The 22527-nt window shown below is 32.1% G+C and overlaps 1 protein-coding gene across 1 annotated transcript; it reads right to left on the bottom strand.

Annotated features, from left to right (window-relative positions):
- Positions 1-20643: 20643 nt before the first annotated feature.
- LOC145114167 (protein FAR1-RELATED SEQUENCE 5-like) lies at positions 20644-22302 on the bottom strand. Its single transcript, XM_079050164.1, has 4 exons — positions 22257-22302; positions 21629-21892; positions 21106-21535; positions 20644-20914 (listed from the first exon to the last, which is right to left on the bottom strand). The coding sequence occupies exons 1-4, from the start codon at positions 22300-22302 to the stop codon at positions 20644-20646; spliced, it is 1011 nt and encodes a 336-aa protein (XP_078906290.1).
- Positions 22303-22527: the final 225 nt, after the last annotated feature.

Below are 22527 nucleotides of genomic sequence, written 5' to 3'. Positions count from 1 at the left end.
TAAACCCTAATTTGAATAATTAAATAATATAATTTAATCTATTTAGTGTATTTATCCTTATCAGTTAAAGGAGGCTACACGACCCTTCTGGGTCCCCTCTAAAATCGTCCAAGCTATGGAGTGTTGTAGAATGTCTTCCTTGTTTAACAATTAAATTATTGCAATTCATCCATTGCACCTTTAATTAATTGTAATTCATCCAAAATTAATTTTCAATTAATCTGATTAATTATAAATTAATTATTTACCATTTTCAATTACTTTTTTAATCATATAATAAATTAACAAATCTTTTAATCATTCTCCTAAAGTTGTTTATAGCTTTTTTAGTTATTGATGATAACCCAAAAAATATTTTGTTTTTATCTCATAAAATTATACCAATTTAATTATAACCAACACCTAATCAACTATTTAAATCATTTTTGATTTTTAGATTAACTAAAAAACAGAGAAGAAAAATATATTTACAGCTGTACTTCACAAAATAAATGAAACCACATTAACTTCATTTTATTTACAATTTTGGCTTCAACAACAAAATTGCTTGTGATCATTTCAATTGATGATGAGGATGCCCACATGAATTATTAATGAAAATAGAGAAAAATAAATTACGTCACATCATCCACTTTTCTTCTTATATATGTAACGAGATATCGTTGGATTCCGTTGGCTGGAAACCCACTTCTTTTCACATTTCCTGTTTTACCCTTGGAGTGGGCACCACTGCTAAAAGCTCTCTGCCTGTCACAGCCTTTTGGACGACTTTCCAACATTCGGTGCTTTTTCATGTCTAGCCTTTTTTCCAGAACTATAACTTTTACTTTCAGATGAAAGCTTGTGCTTTTATTGTTTGTGTTTTTAGGATGTTATTATAAATATTTTTTACCTGTATAAATTATCAAATCACCTATGAAAGTATTATTTTATTTATAATGGGGTATGCACAGCAATTTGGATGGGTACGTAGTTTTTTATTTTTTTATTTTTATTTTTTTTAATTTTATTGCATTTGCCGTTAAAAAAAAATGAAAGCTTCTGCTACATGGTTTGGTGGTTATATGTTTTAAATTTGTAAAACTAAATGAATATGATTTCGAAATAAAATATTTTTTCAATAATAAAAATTTAAAAGCTACTAAACCACAACCTTTTGTTCTAGTTTTAAATGCCGTTAATTTTATTCATATATTCGGTTTGAGATGCTATAATGTAGTTTCTCTTCTCATCATCGAACGGTTTTAATTTCACAATTGACTCTATATATCAAACGGGTAACTTGTTGTTTACTTAATTTTGTTCAACGTATTTTATAAAGTAAATGTCTTAAAAAGCAATAGATTTGTTTCATTCTAACAATGAATTTTTATTAAATTTGCAAGTTAGACATAACAAATCAATTATATCGAGGAAATATCATATTTAGGACATTGAAGTCAACCTATCTTTGGGAAAATGATTGGGTATGATAATTTTTCTTTTCTTTTTCGTTCACGTTTAAGAAAAAAAAAATTATACACATTTAACTAACTTGTTAAATATGTTTATATATTATCATTATTATCTGCTATCTCAGGTGACAATAATAACATACGAACATATTTAACGAGTTAAATTGTCAAATGAATATAAAAAAAAAGTCTTCACTCTCCAATATACAAAGAGACTATTGTGGTGTCATGAAGAGTATAGAAGAGATTCTAAGTATACATTTTATCGAACAATTAAAATCGTTGACTAGAGTTATTGTTCTTCATATGTGTTAAGTGGACAAATATTCGGAGTATATAATATTCATAGGAAATATTAATATAAAAATTATCGTTAAGAGATAGAATAAGATTAAAAATAAAAGATTATTTAGGATAAATAAACAAAACGAAAGTTATAGGAGTTGTGATCATGATTACGTGGATATAAAAAATGCTTAAATCTAACTTCGTATGAGGAAGTTATGATTTATCCAAGTTTCGTGTTCAACCCGATACGACAATGTGTGTCATAAAAAGTGAATCGGGGATAGGTTGCTTATTATTGTAAGGTCACACCTTATGATCTGATGAGTCAAACACCGCACGTTATCCACAAATGTCAGCGCCAACATCAGCAAGATCAGCGACAACGTGAACTCAATGATCTTAGCGATCGTTTGTATATTAGGTAGTTATTCTTTGTATATATAGAATATATGTATGATCCGTAATCTTAGTGATTAGTATCAGACCTTTACATAGATTAGTTCCATCCCCAAAAGGATATGAGTTTCTGTAATCATATATATTGTACTATTCGGGTCAAACCCTAATAGAGCTTGGTGCCGTCTTTTGTGACGTGTTCTCTTTGTGAGAACCCTCTTTCTTAGTGAAAGTATATTTGTGATCATTCTGTTCTTTGTTATTTGTTTGTTCTTCATTATTCATACTTGAGTGTTTCCGATCGATACAACCTTCAATTGGTATCAGAGCGGGTTTACGATACATTCAAGTTATCATGTCTTCCTCTCATTATCCAAAGTCGCCCGCCTTAAACAAGATCCATCCTTTAGATGAACACAATTTTGCAATGTGGAAATCAAAAGCTATGGTTATTCTTTAAAACATGGACTTTGATATGCTTAACATCATATAAAAAGATCCACATGTTCCTATGTACCAACCTATGGTTAATAATGCTCATGATGATCCCTTGAAACAAAACCCAAAGACTACCCTCTTGTGATGTGTAATGGGTTTAGCCTTTCCTATAAATAGAAAGTGAGTGGCTCCCATTTTATGTAAGACCCATTTTGGAGAGATTAGACTAGTGAGAGAATTATTGCAAGAGCCATTCTGTAATAGTTTCCTATATCTAATGAGAGCTTAAACATATTTTATTTACTCTTTGTGTTCTTCATGATTGATTGATTCACTTGATCTTTACTATTTCGCACAAGTCATCATAATCCGGGTCACTATACTAAAGACGTTGAAATTCCACCCATTTTGGATTGGGATTGGATTGAAGTTGCGGGACTCTTGGGAGAAGTCGAGTCATATTTAACTAAAATGTTTTTGCAAACCGGAATCCGACTTACTTTCACGGGGTGGAGGCGTTTGTTTAGATCCAAGAACCGGTGTAGGTAGAGCTTTGCGTGGAATTTTTTACCACAATTAATTTCAGGAGAAAGGATGATGTGAATGATCCAGAGAATTTCACATTTTTTCTCGGGGGCAAAGACGGGAACTGATTCTTGTTGAGTTAGCCTGGCATGTGGATTTGTACAATAGAACAGTGGCGACATCTCCTGAATTCGTTGTCTTTTTGGAGCATTGTCACAAGAGGTTTCCAGAAGGATTTATTGAATCTAGGTATTGGACTGAGATTGCAAATGGGTCTTACATAGGAAGAACAACAAACGAAGGAAAAATCAGGAAGGCCATGCATTGATTCATCCATGGGTTGATTATATTCTCCATCAACCAGAAAAAAGAAGGGGATCGAGTTCCTCTACTGGATATGTTTTTTTTTGTGGTGTATCATTAGACCAAATATCTTCTGTCACCTCCCATATTATGTGGCAGATTTCTAGACTGAGAAGGCTAGGAAGAGTAGACATGGGGCTCCTATTTATGGTGGTATGTTGCTTGCCATATTAGCCATATATTTTGGAATGTTTGATGAGCCTCAGGCTGGGTTTCTTACGAGGAAGGATGGCCGCCCAGTTCAGCCATGTTTGTTCAAGACAGCTAGGATAGTGAAGGATATGGGGAACGACACCTATACGGTGCCGGTGGATGATGAAATTTTGGCTCTAGCAGGTCAGAAGAATGTGAGGCCGCGAGTCGAAGATCGGGATCCTCAAGATGCACGTGCGGTGAAGAGATGCCTATAGATATATATCATGTTATGTCGAGACTGTATGATGATGACCTTGGTCAGGGCATGAACTTTATCGGGTATTCGATCGAGGTGATGATGCACCATCTACAATTAGTACCACCATGTGGAGCACCTCCCCACTATACTTACATACCATCGTGGGAGGAGCGTTGGGTCGAGCATCCGGGAGGCGTGGGTACTAGTGGGGTTGGAGACGGAGATGATGGAGAAGAAGAATGATTATCCTTGCTCTATTTTTTTTATGTTTAGTGTGATTTAAACTATTTTTATTTTTTTGTTTTGGTGTGCTAGGATTTGCGTAATTTAGGATTATGGTAATTTTTGTTTGCTGTTTTCCTTTTTATTACGTGTTTTTTTTTCTTAGAAGTAATGTTTGCATTAAGTTCAGTGGGTTGATTGGAGTGTACGATTTTGTTTCCCGAGAAACATGACGAGAGATTTAGTGAGGGGTTCGACGTGTGATCGAGAAGAATTTTTGAGCGAATTTTCGAGTCTAATCAACATAATAACCGAAGATTTGATTCAACATCAGAAATGAAGGGATATGGCATCCCGAGATTACCTTTCCTCACCAGAAATCGAAGTAGACAGAAGCTATACTTTTTTAAATTCCTAGCAGCCACAACATGGCTATACGTGGCCACGAAGATCTCATATTATTTGAAGCCCATGGCGTGGCTACACTCTGCCACAACATAGGGAATCTCAGATGCACTATTTGCTCGTTCGTTTTACCGCTATTTGAAGTCCTTTTTCGTGGTGCATTTCAAGATTATTCCTACTGAAGTCTAGAAGTATTGTTTTCTAGAAAATTTACTAGATGTCAACCACACAACATTCCAGATCGACCTCGCCACTTCTATCACAGTGGAGTATGCTCCAGTTTCTCTCTTTACTTTTATGTTCTTTCTTTCTCTAAGCATGCATTGGGAACATTGCATGAATTAAGTGTGGGGTAGGGGGTTACATATAGGAATACAACCATACTGAAAGAATATACAAAAAGGACTAGGATTTAAAAGTTATAGAGAGACTTGAAACAATGGTCTAAATTTAAATCTAGTTAAAAAATTGTTATGTCATTGTGTCGGGACCTAGGTTGCCAGTGCTGTGTGGAACGATCCGATGCGAGCTTCGATGTTTATTTGAGTCAATATATGTTCTAGTATATTTGTGGCTTCCCTATTCTAGTGAAATCATGGAACAAACACATAACCTTTTTTAGTTTGAGGGACATAATATGATTAGCATCGTGTACCTGAAATGTATCCAGGAAAGCTTATGTAGTCATTACACTTTAGAATAATACCTCTAACCAATAAAGGTTGAAGTTAAGTTCCCTTGCTTAAGCATATGTTTTTATTTTTAGGTTTTTAGTTTTGAGTGAAAAAAGTGAGAAAAAAAGAAAAAAAAAGTGAAAAAACAGAAAATGAAAAAATAGTTACAAAGTTTGAGTAAATAAGAGTCTATAGAGATCAAGAAGTATTATGAAGAAAAAACTAAAAAGTTCCAAATTATTGAAGACTCAGAGTTGATGAAGTTCAAGAATAAGGCAAAATTTCCAAGTCATTGTTATTCTAATATTTCTTTATTGGTTATTTTACATATTATGTTTGGGAGCTTAACCAAAAATACCTTGAGGTTAAGAAAGAGTTTTAAGGATATATCCGGAGGGATGCATAAAATGAATGACGTTGATAATAACTGGGAAATGTTTATGAGGATTATGAATATTGAGGATTGGGGTAGTTTTTAGAAAAGTTAGACACAAATATACACATTGTGGACTTGATGAAATGGAATAGCTCAAGATTGATTGTCTTGTGCAATGTTGGTGGCTATGGTTTCGAGGTGATGATATGATAATAATAAAATCAGTTTTGCTTAGGGGCAACATCAGCAAGATCAGCGACATCGTGAACTTAATATTCTTAGTGATCGTTTGTATATTAGGAAGTAATTTGTTGTATATATAGAATATATGTCCGATCCGTAATCTTAGTTATTAGTATCAGACCTTTACATATATTAGTTCAATCCCCAAAATACCACACGTTGTCCACCAACACCATCGCAAACATCTCTTTTTTTTGTTTTAATTTTTATAGATCATGTTTTTTATCGAAAAAAAAACCGAATATATCGTTGTTCATGATTTTTCGTCCTCTTTCCAAAGATATCGATGTTGATATATATATATATATATATATATATATATATATATATATATATATATATATAGGGAAGTGTTATTTGGAAAACAAAAAAAAACCTTAAAAATCATCAAAATACATAAAAAAATACTTAGAGATCACAAATCTTTTTCCTTTTACTTTATATTCTAAAAATCACTGAAGAAAAAAAATTAAAAAATCGACTTTTTATTTTTTTATATATTTTTATTTTTTTATATATTTTTATTTTTTTGGTTTTTTTTCAAAAAAAATTCAACGAAATTATGTAAAAAGTTGCGATTTTTAAGAATATATAGTAAAAAAAATATTTATGATCTCTAAGTATTTTTTTTTATGTATTTTTATGATTTTTAGAGTTTTTTTAAGGTTTTTTTGTTTTCCAAAGAACCTAAACATATATATATATATATATATATATATATATATATATATATATATAAACCCACTTCGTTTTGTTTTTTTCAATATTTATGTTTATTTTTATCTAAAAGAAACTAAATATACCAAAAATCTTAATTTTTTGTTCTCTATTAATAAACATCAACATCAATTAAAATAAACATCGATCAGTTTAGATTCACATTGTGAATCTGAACTGTAAATATTTCAATTTTAGCATTCACAATGTGAATCTAATTTACTATTTCAACTATTTGATCATTTACAATTTACTTTAGTGAAATTAAATATGAATCAAAATATATTTCATTGTAATTTTATAATATTTTAATGTTTCGGTTACTCATAAATTAGTTTTGTAAAATCAACAAATGGATTTATTCACATTGTGAATCTGAAGTGTATATATAATTTAGTTTTCAGAATTCATAATGTGAATCTGATATTCTTATTCATACTGTGAATATGAGCTTATTCACAATTCACAATGTGAATCTGAATTGAAATTTCAATTATTTTAACATCAATATGAATCTATGTTTAAAGATTACCAAAAGATATGAATTTTGATATATAATTATTAATTTTTTCACTAAAAAATATACCTCAACTTTTCCAAAAACAAAGAAAAATGAAATGAGTTTTTTTGAAAAAAAAAAGTTCGTTTTTTATATATATCATCATGGAAAAAAAGAAAGTTCGTTTTTTTATAAAGTAGGTTTTTGTATAATCTGACGCATGCGTGTCCATTGTAAAGTCAACAACATTTACTTTTGTCCGTTGATTGCTTTAAATTTGGACTCTTTGGATTGGTTTATTGGTTTCTTTATTAATAATGTTTATCTATTGAACTTTTTTCGCGCGCGCGCGTGTGTGTGTGTGTGTGTGTATATATATATATATATATATATATATATATATATATATATATATATATATATATATATATGGGTGAGATCCGTTGATAACTCATAGTTTCCTGAGAACCCGAGAATTAAAGTTGGAGCGTTAGATCAAAATTAATTCATTAAGGATATGATCATCATCTTACCAATCTCATTTAATGTTTAAATTTTTTGTGTTATAATAAATATTAATAAAAATGTTTAAAAATTAACATAATAAATAAAAAATTTCGAAGTTTTATATAGAAATAATAATTTTCGAATATTTTAAAAAATGCAAATTTTTTTAATTTTTTCGGAAAACTTGATTTTTTTAAAAAAAATTGATTTTCTTTTAAAAAAAGCTTTAATTTATTTAAAAACAATAAATTTTTAAAAATCATTAAAAACTAAAAAAAAATTGAAATATTATAAAAAAAACTTTAATTTTTTTAATCAAAAAAATCAACATTTCAGGTGCATATAAGTATATTTCTTATACTATAATATTTGTAAGTAATTAAAAAAAACACATTTTTATTTACTAATCTATAAACACAAATAGTATAAGTATTTTATTCGATACAAAATAAAATATAAAAACAAAAAATGCTACAAATTTCTAGTGTTTTCATTTCTTCATGTCAAGATTGCCATATTTTTCTTCAACTTATCATATTTCACATCTTTAATATTTTCTACAAGTTCTTCTAAATCAACAAGAAAAAAATGATTAATGCAAGAACACTCACAAAAATGCATATGTATATATCATGTAAGATTCACATATTATTATATCATATAAGATTTACATGTGATATTCATTTGTGATTTACATGTGAATCATATGTAATTCATATGTGATTCACTTGTGATTATATAATGTGATATTTACTTGATATATTATTCACTTGTGATTAAATGTGAATTACATGTAATTCATATGTGATTCACTTATGATTTACATGTGAATCACATGTAATTCATATGTGATTTACATGTGAATCACTTGTAATTCATATGTGATTAACTCGCGATTTACATGTGAATAACAGTTAATTCATATTTAATTCACTTGTTATTTACATGTGAATCACATGTAATTCATATGTGATTCACTCGAGACTTACATGATTTACATGTAATTCAAATGCTCAAAAGTTGTTATGATCTAGATGAATCAAGAGAGAAGAAGCTTGCTGATGCTTTCAAATCACCTTACAAATGCAGGATAATAGACACAAAACCTAAGTTGACACATCAGGAAAGTATTGTCTGTGAGTGGTTGTTTAACTTGCAAGGAAATACATCGTAAGTAACTTTATTTTATAGACATATTCATATATGATTATTATATAGATAATAATGTATGACATTTTAATTATATATTTACAGAGATGTGGTTGTCCAGACAAAATATGGCCACGTAACAGAAAGAGTAAATATGGAAAGTCTATATGCAAACACAAAGATTTTTGCAGATGTTTTAGACACTTGGGCTGATTTACTTAACCACTAAGAACTGGGAAGGGATTTCGGAAATTCACCATACAGACTTTTCTTGAAAGTTGAAGTTTCTGTAAGTTTGTCTTCTAACATTAATTTCTTCTTTATTGATAAATGAATATACCAATATGATGTATTCATTTATGAATATTAGATTTATTTACTATCATTTAAGATAATTATGTATATGCAACAGAAATTCACATATGATTATAACAAAATGATGTATTCATTTATGAATATAAAAATCAAAAATAAATATCTTTAGTATATACTTATGATTAATATACCAAAATGATGTATTCATTTATGATTAACAACTTACTAATCTTTTAAAATTATATTATTTATAGAATGCTTATGTATCTTCAAGTCTGATGAAAGAAAGTATGAAAAATTCAAGGAGAACTTTCATGATAGCACTGATGGGTACAAAAAATCTTGAACATAAAAGATATTGACATGGTATGTTAATTAAACTTGTTTTTTATACATACATATTTTATCAACAAAATACTTACCATTATATACATAAAAACAGGTATTCATTCTAGTTGTTCAAAGTGCTCACATTTTTGTGATTGTCTTCAACTTAAAGAAACCATCAATTGAAATTCTAGACAACAATGCAGTTGAGGGGGGTTATGAAGGGAAATATGGAGTACTATTGAAACTTTTGGTAAGCACCCAATTCACAACAACATATAAGAACCAATTTATTACATATCTAACTTTTATTTTATTTAATGATCAGAAAAATTTGTTTGTGAGATACTTTAAAGAAATAAACCATCCAAGAGCCAATGCCATCTCAAAAGAAAGTATCATACCCCTAATGACTTGAAATGCCATGGAGAACAGTTAAAATAAAAGTTGAATGTGGGGTCTTTGCAATGAGACATAGGGAAACCTATATGGGACAACCAATCTCAAAGTGGAAATTAGGTCTTCATAAAGAAAGTGCAATTCAACAAACTACTTTAAAGAAGCTCAGACAAAGGTATGCACACCGAACGCTAACTTCTGAAATTAACATGTTGAAGGCTAAGGTGTTGGATCTTGCTGAAAAATATCTAAATGTGGAATTAAAAGTGCGTACCGCTTATGCAAACAATTCAAAAAAGGTTAAAAGAATATTGATGATTGTTTGTAATGAAGTGTGATGGTATAGAACAGTTTGTGTTGAAGTTGAATGAATTTCGAGGACATGTAAGATGGTTCTGTGAAACAAGTTTTAGGTGGTTTGTTAAGTTTTATTGAACATCGTTTAAATAGTTTGTGAATACTTATGAACATATTTTATTATCTTGTGTTGAATGATTAGGTAATAGAAACAAGTTTGCTTATTTCTGTTAGTTTTTTATATTCAAATATTTTCAAAGTTTATTTCTGTTTATCCATAAATGAATACCAGTATGATATATTCATTTAAATTTATTACGTAAATAATAACGTCTTCAATCATAAATGAATACAAATCTGATGTATTCATTTATGATTAAGTTAGGAGTAATATGTCAGTATAACAAAGTTCAGATATTAATATAACTTATTTATTAGTGAATTAATAAACAAATATGATGTATTCATATTTGTATTCATTTATGATGTATTCATTTGTGCTAGTTTTCAATTTTATTTAAGTTTATTCATAGATGAATACCAATATGATATATTCATTTACCTATAATATGTAAATAATAACGTCTTCAATCATAAATGAATACAAATATGATGTATTTATTTATGAATAATTTACGAATAATATGTGTATTTCACATATCAATTTACCATATCCATATAACTTATTTATTAGCAAATTAAAAAACAAATATGATATATTCATTTTAAAATAACATGTATTTCACATATCAGTTTACCTTATCCATATAAATGTGTATTATTCATACATGAATATTATTATTTATGGTTATTATCTGCATATATTCATAAATGAATAGAACCAAAAAACATTAAAAAAAACAAAACAAAAAACAACAAAAACAAAAACCCTAAATATCTTTTGTTGATTGAGCAGCTACAATTCTTACTGGACATGTACGTAAATTGTGAGGAACTCGTTTTCCACATCCTGAGCACTATCTATGTTCTTTTTTAGAAATTTCATATATTGCTTCACCTGCACTTGAAATTCTTTTCTTCCAGAGCCTTTATTGCTTTGAACTTGAGGAACATGAATATTAATCTCTTTTGGAATAGGAATAGAAACACCCATAAGCTTGCATACGACTTCACCATCCGTCTTGCTTTTCAATCCACCAGATGTATAATCACTCTCAAATTCCTTCAACAACATATGTTGTTTCTCAGCAAACAAAGCCAATTTCTTTTTGTCATCTCTTACAATATCCAAACATGATTCAAAACTATTATATGAATCATTAACTAGCTTTACATTCTCATGATCCCCTGAATCGGATTGATGAGAACTAAAACGATAATTTCTTGATATCACATCCTTTCTCCATCTTTTCAGAATGTACATTTCATGAATTTCTTTAACACCACATCTCATCATTATTGTAAAGGCATGTCTGCATAAAACACTCATACGCTTGAAATGTTCACGACTGCAATTTATTTCTTTCTCTTCAGCTTTTATTTCAACCAGATACAAAAACATAATAAAAAAATGAAAAAAAACAATTTAAACAAAATTTACACATTTAAATTCATATATGAATACTCATATATGAACAATCATATATAAGTATTCATATATGAATATTACATTCTAATCATATACAATAATTCATATTCATATATGAATAATCATAAATAAATATTCATATATGAATAATAACATGTAAATATTCATATAAGATATGAACTTAAATTCATATATGAACATGCTCTAATTTTAAAATGATCAAAATATTCATATATGAATATTCTCATATTCATATATAAACATTAAATTATTCATAAAAAAAACTATTAAATCACCTTAAATTAATTTTTAAATTCACTTTTAGTGTTGTTGTGTTGCACAATGTAAACTTCCCACCCATCTTCAATACCAACATACGAGTATGTACATAAAAAACTTGCTTTATATATTTTCTTTTGTACCTCAAAAAATAATGTATTTGTATAGACTTTTGATGCTTGTAGTTCTATTTCTCGAGGTGTTTCCATTTTATATGATGCTTTCTTTGATGTCTTATCAAGCTCTCGTTGAGTATTCCTTTGCTTTTGAATGGCAGTGTCGTAATTCATCATGAAATTCAAAAGTAAATTACCACTTTTCGAGTAGGTATTAACGAATGAATTCATACTCTCTGACCTCGACGTAGTCTTCAGCAATCCACACATTGGAATATCGTTAAAATATACAGGTATCCATGAATCACGTTTTGTAAACATGTCTTTAAACCATCTCGTGTCTTCAAGATTGAATTCCTTCATAAGCAAACCCCCACTTCACCTCAAAGACATCAGGTGTCATATTAATGTCCCAAACAAGCTTAGAGAATCTTTTTCTAAAGTCTGTGTTCATAAATAAATCGTCTAATATCTGTATTAAAACAAAAATAAAATAAACTTCTATATTTATTCATCAATGAATAAATATTAATAAGTAAAATAATAATAAATATTCATAAATGGATATACTAATACTTTAAAAAAATTACTATATTCATCTATGAATATGTAACAACCTGTTATTTCAAGTCAATGTAATAGTTTAGGTCAACTGTTGTAACTCATTTTAAAGTAATAAAGATATAATAAATTAAGATGAAAAAAATAAGCGTCAAAAATAAAATGTTAGATAAACTCGATATCTATGAAGAAAGTTATAGTGGTCATGACAAGGATTCCGGAAATATAAAGAACGCCGAAATCTGAGCTATAACGAAGAAGTTATGGCCTATTAAAGTTTCGCGACAGAACCGGCACGACGCTCTGTGTCGTAAAATGTGAGTTTACAATAAAATGCTTTTTAGCCTTAGCGATCTAAATGAAATTCGTGGTATACGTTAAACCGAGAGCGTGCATAAAAAGAACGTCCACATCTAACTTCGTATGAGGAAGTTATGAATTTTCTAAGATTTGGCATAGCAGTGTGCAGCCCGAAATTTGTGGTATACGTTAACCGAGACCTCCCGGTTTACTTTGCAAAATTTCTGCTTCTTTCACAGTTTACACCCTCTCAAGCCACTCTAAACACCCCCCTCCCCCTGAAGCTTAGGGAACATCCCCAACATTAGAAGAAAGCCCCGGAACACCCGAAGTCTCCGAGAAAAGAGTTTTTCGGTTTGAAATTCTGCCCGCGCAGAACCCGGTTTTCAGCAAAAACTCGCGGTTTCGTCATATATCAAAACTATTCAAATAGTTTCATTTGTCATTTTTACTAAAATATACATACTACTTTACTAGTTCGGGATTCAATACAAATATATAAACTATAATAGGTATGGTTTATGAGTCATACATATGATTTTATTAATACAAAATGGCTTTTCTTTATTCTACACATAACCGTCAATATAGTTTTGTGAGATATACTTCAAGTACTTATCTAAGTATCATCCAAGCCCTGAAATTATAATCAGAGTCTCATGGAGGGAGTGACACTTGTGTATAGATCTATACGGGACTGACAATCCCGCACCTAAACTGTTAGCTACAGTTAGGCCGGCAGGCCTGGGGTGACAAATGTCGTACCGATTCCGACGTCTGAAGAACGTCGTGTTCAGTCCATCTTAGGTCATCAACTATGGTTATAATAACTCACAATTGGGTATTGAACAATACGATTAGTGTACGAATACGTAAACAACTTTATATAGTTTTATTAAATATAGAACTACAATATAGTATTTTACAGTACAGTTGGTGGATTCAGGCACATACATTCACGAAATTTCATACAAATACAATTATAGTATACTATTTTCCATTACAGAGAAATTTACATTTCTGGAAACATTCATTTTATGGTTTTATGTGGATTAAAACTACATCATACTATTTTAGAGTACAACAACATTTACACGTTTTGGTCTTAGAGTATTAAGACTACAATTCATTTAAAACAGAAAATATAGGATTTTCTGGAAGAACACACTTACATTTTCAAGGAACAAATAACAGATTTCTCATACAAATATGCTTATGAACTCACCAGCTTAATTGTTGACACTCTTTTCAAAACTACTTGTATTATCAGGGAATCAGCAAACAGGTACCCACGGGTTTTGAGAAGACGGAGCTTCATTGATTTACGTCTTTTTGTTTTTACTATACATTTTGGTGTCAAGTAAACATTGATTTGAACACAGATGTAAAACTATACTTTATCAATATCATGGTTGTTGTACTTTGATTACTATTATGCAATTGTTGTGATACTATACATGAAGTCATCCGCCCCCGCACGTTTCCGCCGTTTTACCGGTTTGGGGGTGTGACATATTAGTATCAGAGCATTGTTTATAGTGAACTAAGTATATCAAACCACATATGATATACAAACTATAAATACAATGGGACAAAAACTCTCTGACGTAACATTTTCGTACAAGTAGACTTTAAAATATTAAAATATTTTTATAAAAGTATAAGTACAATCATCGGTGTCATAGCAATAGCAAAACAAAAAGTATTAGATAAATTGAACACTACGAGTAGATCTCGGGGTATGTAATCAGATCTGGGATGAATATAGCCTGATCAACTATATTTATCCAGGATGTGACTAAGGTATGCCGAGGAATGGTCGTAGTGAACTACGAGGCTAAACTTACCAACAAACCATACAAAGAACCTTTATCATACAAATTTAAAATACTATACGAGTATTTTATGATACTATAAAACCACATGCTTAGATTCTTTCTATGCTTCTTACCTCTACTCTCATATAGACATTATGGCAGGATTTTTCATCCCCGAAGATCCCCACTACCATAACCAAGGAAACGAAGGCTGGACCGAGGAAGATCCTGAAGAGATTTCAGAAACTGAAGAAGACGAGGAAGACACTGACTCGGAACCAGAAGTTTACAATCCACTACAAGACGCTCAAAATCCCTGACAAAACTTCCAGGGCCCGACTCCCAATGGGCAGTGGATCTAAAGAGATGGAGTTGAGAGCAAGGACAGCGCCCTCCCTACGGGATGGAACGAGGTTTCTACAACCTCATTAAAGGAGGTTCATCATACAGGGCTTTACCTGTCATCATTCGTCGCATGGCTCGTCAAGGCGAGCAGGCCAGAGCAACCACCGACCAAGTCATGGAAGTTGGTGCCACTACAGAAGTTACTGCAGTCCGCCTTCGTTTTCTAGACGAAGGTCATGACCATACTAGAGATCACACCGAGGCTCTACAAAAGGAAGTTACCGCAACTCGAGCTGAGTTGAGAGAGCTTCAAGTACGTCAAGCTGTAATGGAGAGGCATGTCATTGAGGCTGAGTACCAAGTAAAGGAGATGCAAACCTCCATGACTCAATCCCACAGTTCTCTGAATACCGTGCACTATGAGTAGTTCGTATTCTACTCATGTATATTATAGACTAAGTATTTTGAGTAAGCGTTAGTACTACTTTTTCCTTGTATGTAAGTTCGACCTGTTGAATAAGTGATTACACTATTCATAGGTGGTAATGCTGTCAAAATTTTCCCTGTTCATTGATGTACTCTAGACCTTTATCAAGGTCAAATTTTCCGGAACCATGTACTAAAATATTTCATCAATGAAATTGACATGCATTTTATTTCATTGGATGTTACCATTGAGTTCATAAGTTGTTAAGGAAATCATATACTTATTAGTAGATTTATGTTAGATGGCATTTTATGCATCTTATAGGGTAGTTTTTATCATCATTTTAGGATCATATTTTGTACATTTTCATTTCATTTATTTAAATAATTCTCAGCTCATGTAATTCGTAAGAATTCCCGTACTACTCATGTTTTTATGTCAATTTCAGATAGTTTGAGTGGAGCAGTGCTTTGGGAGCAGTTGGATGCGCGTTTGGAGCTTAAAATGGAGCTTGGAACTTATGGAGTATGTTGTGGCATGATTGGAAGATGCTTTGGTCAAGAAACATTCGATTGAATTGATCACACGAAGAAAGAATATGCAATCTAAAGTTAAAGGATGTTGCTGGCAGCTTTGACCCCCTGTCAGTATTTTGACCATATCTCGAGAACCGTAACTCCGATTGACGCGATTCAAAATGATCTGAAAAGTAGACGAAATTTCGGACGTCTTAGGCACAACCTGCGATCGCAGGTTGCCTTCATGCGATCGCATGGGGCCTTTATGCGATCGCAGGTTTGGTCGCAAGTTGTCTTCGAGGTTCTTTTGTGCCAAAAATTCATCCGGAAGTGAAAAATGAAAACCTGCGATCGTAGGTTGTGTACATGCGATCGCAGGTTGGCCAAAAAGTGTCAAAATAGCATCCTACTTCATTAAAAAGGCACGAGACGCGTTTACTTCAAAACCTGCGATCGCAGGTTGTGTACATGCGATTGCAGGTGAGTCGTTTTTGCTGCTGGACGTATAAATAGACCCTGATAGCATCCCTGTAGACTAAGTTGGCGATTCCAGAGGTACCAGACGACGAAAATACGATTTTGGAGGTGTTTCTTCTCCGATTTCAACGATTTCTGAAGATCTGAAGACTGTGGATCATCTCCTACGTTTAGTTTAGTAAGATTTAGTAGTTTAATGTTTCTTTTTATTGTTTTAGATCAGATTTTAGCCATTTCTGGCTAAACCCTAGTTTTCAGTTTTGCAAAGACAAGTACTTTTCATGTGATTGATCATTAGATCTGGTTTTTGATTTGTGTTTCTATCTAGATTCTTCAGTTTTGTTCTTAATGAATGTTTGATTTTGATTCTTGTTAGTCTGATCACCTAGCTAGGGTTTTATCATTCTAGTTAATCAGTTAATAGAATCCGTAATTATTCTAATTAATTGGTAATAAGTAACAAGTAATAAATCGGTTCCGTGTTTGGGATTTGACTTTATTATAAACTGTAAAAATCATACCTTTATGCTTCCGAGCTTGTCAGAAGTATTAGGTATTGCTGGAAATTTTACAAAGAACTTAATGCAACTTTTCTGATCTTAATTAAGAGCTTGTTTGATTAGACAGTAAAAAGTTAGGGTTAATTGAAGAGCTTGTTTTGGTTAACTAAATAAGGTAAAAGAGAAATTACTAGAGCTTGTTAGTTTTTCTCAGTACCAGCTTAGATAGAACGCATCTCAAATAATCAGATCTGGATCGGTTGCATGATTAGGAAAGTCACAGCAGAGCTGAAACCATTTTTATTATTGATTTTCGTTTACTTTATTATCACTGCATTTCTAGTTATTAGTTTTAATCAAAAAAAACCCCCTTTTATATTCTGTTTCTTGACTAGATGTGCCTGATGCAAAAAGGCATTGACTTTTAGGCTGTGTCCCTGAGGATTTGGCCCTGCTTCCCTGTGCTATATTTTTAGTGCAACCAGCAGTGATAAATTTATTTGTTTAATATGTGCGCGACAGCGTGTTAACAATTTACTATTTCCTTAATAACTTACAAATACAATAAAGTTGGAACACAAAACGTATGTCACTAAGAATTTCCATAGCCACTATTGAAAACTTATCATCATTTTATCTTTGAATTTATGGCAAAATTATGCCACCTCGAAGAAATCCCAGGCGTTTCAACAACACATCAACACCACCTCTTCCACCACCACCTCCACCAATGGATACTGCGGTCTTTCAGGCTGCTGTAATAGCTGTCGTAGCAGCCGCCATGACTCAAATTAACGCAAGTGGTGCTAGTGGACCGGGTAGTGGTGCCCACAATTCCAATCACGGGGAAAGTCTCGGACACCCAAGGGAGTGTTCTTATAAAGACTTCTCGAATGCCAAACCCAAATCTTTTGATGGCACCGGAGGTGTCATTGCTCTAACACGCTAGTTCGAGAAAACAGAATCAGTGTTTGAAATTTGTGCGTGCCCTGAAGCTAGCAAAGTAAAATTTGTAGCATGCACTTTCTTAGACAGAGCCCTCTCTTGGTGGAACGGTTATGTCAAGTCGTTATCTCTCCCAGTAGCCAATGCTATGACCTGGGAAGATTTAAAAATCCTAATGCTAGCGGAATACTGCCCTATGGGCGAGGTATAGAAACTAGAATAAGAACTCTGGGGTTTGACGATGAAAAACTCTGACATTGCTCCTTACACGGCTAGATTTAGTGACTTGGCTATTCTATGTCGTGGGATGGTCACCCTGGAAAGTAAGAAAGTGGAGAGGTATATCTGGGGATTAACTCCCCCGATCCAAGGAAACGGTATAACTGCAAATCCACTTACTTTTGACATTGCCAAACGTCTGGCACAAACACTCATGGATCATGGAGTTAGCCAAGGCTCCATGACAGCTATTCCCGAGAAACCCAAGGAAGGAGGCAACAAAAAGAAGTTTTGGAACAAACGAAAGGGGCAATCGTCACAAGAGTCTTCAAAGAAACTGTAGCAGTACACGCTGCTATTGTTCCCGATGTTGTTCCTGCTTCTATTAGATAAACCTGATATCTATGAAGAGAGTTATAGTGGTCGTGACAAGGATTCCGTAAATATAAAGAACCCCGAAATCTGAGTTATAACGAAGAAGTTATGGCCTATCAAAGTTTCGCGACAGAACCGACACGACGCATTGTGTTGTAAAATGTGAGTTTACAATAAAATTATTTTTAGCCTTAGCGATCTAAAGAAAAGTCGTGGTATACGGTAAACCGAGAGCGTGCATAAAAAGAACGTCCAAATCTAAGTTCGTATGAGGAATTTATGAATTTTCTAAGATTTGGCATAGTAGTGTGCAACCCGGAATTCGAATTATATATCGAGCGATTTTTAGCCGACATAATCTAAACAAGAATCAAAGATCTCTTCAATATTAGTTCAACGGTAAAAAGACAGACGAAAACGGGCATCGAATGAAGAAGTTATGATTTTTTAACGGATTTTTCATGTCCCGGCCTGTTAAAAATATAACTTTAAAAATAAAGTCAAAATTAGCCGACGGAGTCTAAACGAAAGTTGTAGAGTACGGTCTCATCTACGCGTGGACATAAACAAGAAGGGGAACGCGTTGCGTCCGAAGGAACGCCCCGCGTTCGCAGACACCTGGTCCGGAGTCGTCCACTAAACCACCTCACATGCGGGACACATATGAAGCTCGGAATCCAGACACGCGCCTCGCTCCTCCGCGTTGCGTACGAGGGAACACCTTGCCCTCCTCGCAGGAACGCCCTGTGCTCCGAAGGCCAGACTCCTCCTATAAATAGCATGCGAGACCTCCCGGCTTAGTTTGCAAAATTTCTCCTTCTTTCACACTTTACACCCTCTCAAGCCACTCTAACCCCCCCTGGAAGCTTAGGGAACCTCCCTAGCATTAGAAGAAAGCCCCGGAATACCTGAAGTCTCCGAGAAAAGAGTTTTTCGGTTTGAAACTCTGCCCGCGTAGAACCCGGTTTTCAGCAAAAACCCGCGGTTTCGTCAAATCAAGTGATTTCATACCCCTATTTTTTCACTATTTTCCATATTTTAAGAGGGGGTGGGGAATACAAGTAAAACACAAGGAAATCTTGTCTTAATATCAAAACTATTCAAATAGTTTCATTTGTCGTTTTTACTAAAATATACATACTACTTTACTAGTCTGGGATTCAATACAAATATATAAACTATAATAGGTATAGTTTATGAGTCATACATATGATTTTATTAATACAAAATGGCTTTTCTTTATTCTACACGTAACCGTCAATATAACTTTATGAGATATACTTCAAGTACTTATTTAAGTACCATCAAAGCCCTGAAATTATAACCAGAGTCTCTTGGAGGAAGAACGTGACACTTGTGTATAGATCGATACAGGACTGACAATCCCGCACCTAAACTGTTAGCTACAGTTAGGCCGGCAGGGCTAGGGTGACAAATGTCGTACCGATTCCGACGTCTAAAGAACGTCGTGTTCAGTCCATCTTAGGTCATCAAGTATGGTTATAATAACTCACAATTGGGTATTGAACAACACGATTAGTGTACGAATACGTAAACAACTTTATATAGTTTTATTAAATATAGAACTATAATACAGTATTTTACAGTACAGCTGGTGGATTCAGACACATACATTCACGAAATTTCATACAAATACAATTATTGTATACTATTTTCCATTACAGAGAAATTTACATTTCTGGAAACATTCATTTTATGGTTTTATGTGGATTAAAACTACATCATACTATTTCAGAGTAAAACAACATTTACACGTTTTGGTCTTAGAGTATTAAGACTACAATTCATTTACAACAGAAAATATAGGATATTCTGGAAGAACACGCTTACATTTTCAAGGAACAAATAACAAATTTCTCATACAAATATGCTTATGAACGCACCAACTTAATTTTTGACACTCTTTTTAAAACTAATTGTATTCTCAGGGAATCAGTAAACAGGTACCCACAGGTTTTGAGAAGACGGAACTTCATTGATTTACGTCTTTTTGTTTTTATTATACATTTTGGTGTCAAGTAAACATTGATTTGAACACAGATGTAAAACTATACTTTATCAATATCATGGTTGTTGTACTTTGATTACTATTATGCAATCGTTGTGATACTATACATTAAGTCATCCGCCCCCGAACGTTTCCGCCGCTTTACCGGTTTGGGGGTGTGATAGATAACTAAATACTATGTAACATATTTGAAATATATTAAAATAATACCCTGTTTTTCAACTTCTTCATTATATGCCACATATATAACCGGTGCTTTGAATTAGGAAACACATTCTCAGTAGCTTGTTTTATTGCAGCATCTTGATCGGTTAAAACAAGTGTTGGTTCTTTCCCATGAGTTTTAAGAAACGCTTTAAGCAACCAAGAGTAGGACTCAATGCTTTCATTGCTTAGCATCCCCGCTCCAACAGTAACTGGTTTTTTATGATGGTCAATAGCAGTAAATGGAACAAAAACCATTCGATACCTATAGCACTAAAAAAAGTGTTCATTAAATTCAATTTTTGATGTATTCATAAGTGAATATAAAAGTATTCAGGTATGAATACAGTTACAACATATTATTAAAATAATTTCAATATTAAAAATTGAACATTACACATAAAGTTAAAATATTCATATATGAATAGGCTATAAAAAGTAGATAAAATAACGTACTTGTTTGTTTGGAAAGTCGCATCAAACGAGATAACATCACCAAATTCAGCATAATATGTCTTCTCCATTTCATCATCCCAAAACATAGAGTCCAAAACATCATCTTGACAATTAAACTCAAATGAGTAATTTGGATAGTGAGCTCGACGGTCATTCATTGTGTTTACTATCATTTGGGCATGTTTATAACCTATATCCTTGTTGATATCTCTCCTTAAATTTTTATAGTCAACTACTTTGGGATTTACAAACTCATACCCACCTCTCAGACTTGCCCTCAACTTATGAGCCATAGTTGGACCTATTTTTGATGTGGAAGCACACACTATAAACTCTTTTTCTGAATATGACATTTGTCTCGCTTTTTTTAAATCACTTCTCTTCTCAAGTGGATGGTTGTGAAGTTCATCAAACTGAAAAACTTTATAATCTGGAGTTCAATACACAGATTCAAATATAATCTTTGCTTGACAACCAATAACTCTTGAATTTGAATTTCGTTTCCTCCTAACACCACTTGTACCCAATGTGTCACAAGATTTCTTTTTCTGTTTGCCACCACGATTACATATAACATGTTTCTTCTTTATAATCTTGTTATCAAACCTTGACTGTGTGCTCAGTCTCACATCAGCATACTCATCATACATTTTGATGGCCAACACTAATGATTTGATGATTAAACCTTTAAATGGAATAAATTGAACAGGTACATCTGGCTTATAGACATGTTCTCCAATTACATTACTACAATATTGCGCATCATCTACTGAACTCGAAGATTCACCTGATAAAAATTATAAATCTAAATAAATTTACTAATGCATGAATAAAACAATCATATATGAATAAAACAATCATATATGAATACATGAAATTCATATGAACAAAACAAAAAACAATGTTTATTAATGGATTAATAAAACATTCATATATGAATACATAAAATTAAAATGATTCAAAAATATAAAATAAAACAGAACTTATTCATATATGAATAAAACGAAAATAATAATAAATTCGAAATTACAATTATCACATGTTTATTCATATATGAATAAGACAACAATTTATTCAGATTAACAGATTCACATATAAATACATGATAATCAACAAAATTAAAAACAACATAATAATTCAATAAGTGATACCTTCAAAAAATGAGTTCTCAAAATCTTCTTCTTCACTCTCACACATCGAAGAATACAAATCACCATCAATAACACTCGAATTTTACATAATAAACCAATTGATCTGTACAAAACAACAAAAACAATCTTAATATCGATGAAAATCATGATAAAATAAAATAGAAACTGAACGACAACAAAATTAAAAAAAAAACACAAAAAAGTCGTAAGGATGAAAACCTGATTAATTTCAAATAAATCTCACCTCAGCGTACAAACGATCTGAAAGAAA

Source organism: Lactuca virosa, chromosome 5, assembly GCF_052849685.1.
Source record: "Lactuca virosa cultivar CGN04683 chromosome 5, Lactuca_virosa_CGN04683_v6, whole genome shotgun sequence".
NCBI lineage: Eukaryota > Viridiplantae > Streptophyta > Magnoliopsida > Asterales > Asteraceae > Lactuca > Lactuca virosa.
The sequence above is the reverse complement of the archived record's forward strand: the minus strand, read 5'-3'. Positions and strand labels throughout refer to the sequence as shown.

Excerpts from the sequence above, each read along its gene's own strand:
- LOC145114167 (XM_079050164.1), bottom strand. The coding sequence starts at position 22,302 with ATGTGTGAGAGTGAAGAAGAAGATTTTGAGAACTCATTTTTTGAAG. Across the intron at positions 21,893-22,256 it reads TGAGAACTCATTTTTTGAAG|GTGAATCTTCGAGTTCAGTA; the intron begins GTATCACTTATT and ends AATTTTTATCAG. Across the intron at positions 20,915-21,105 it reads GCGACTTTCCAAACAAACAA|GTATCGAATGGTTTTTGTTC; the intron begins GTACGTTATTTT and ends TTAGTGCTATAG.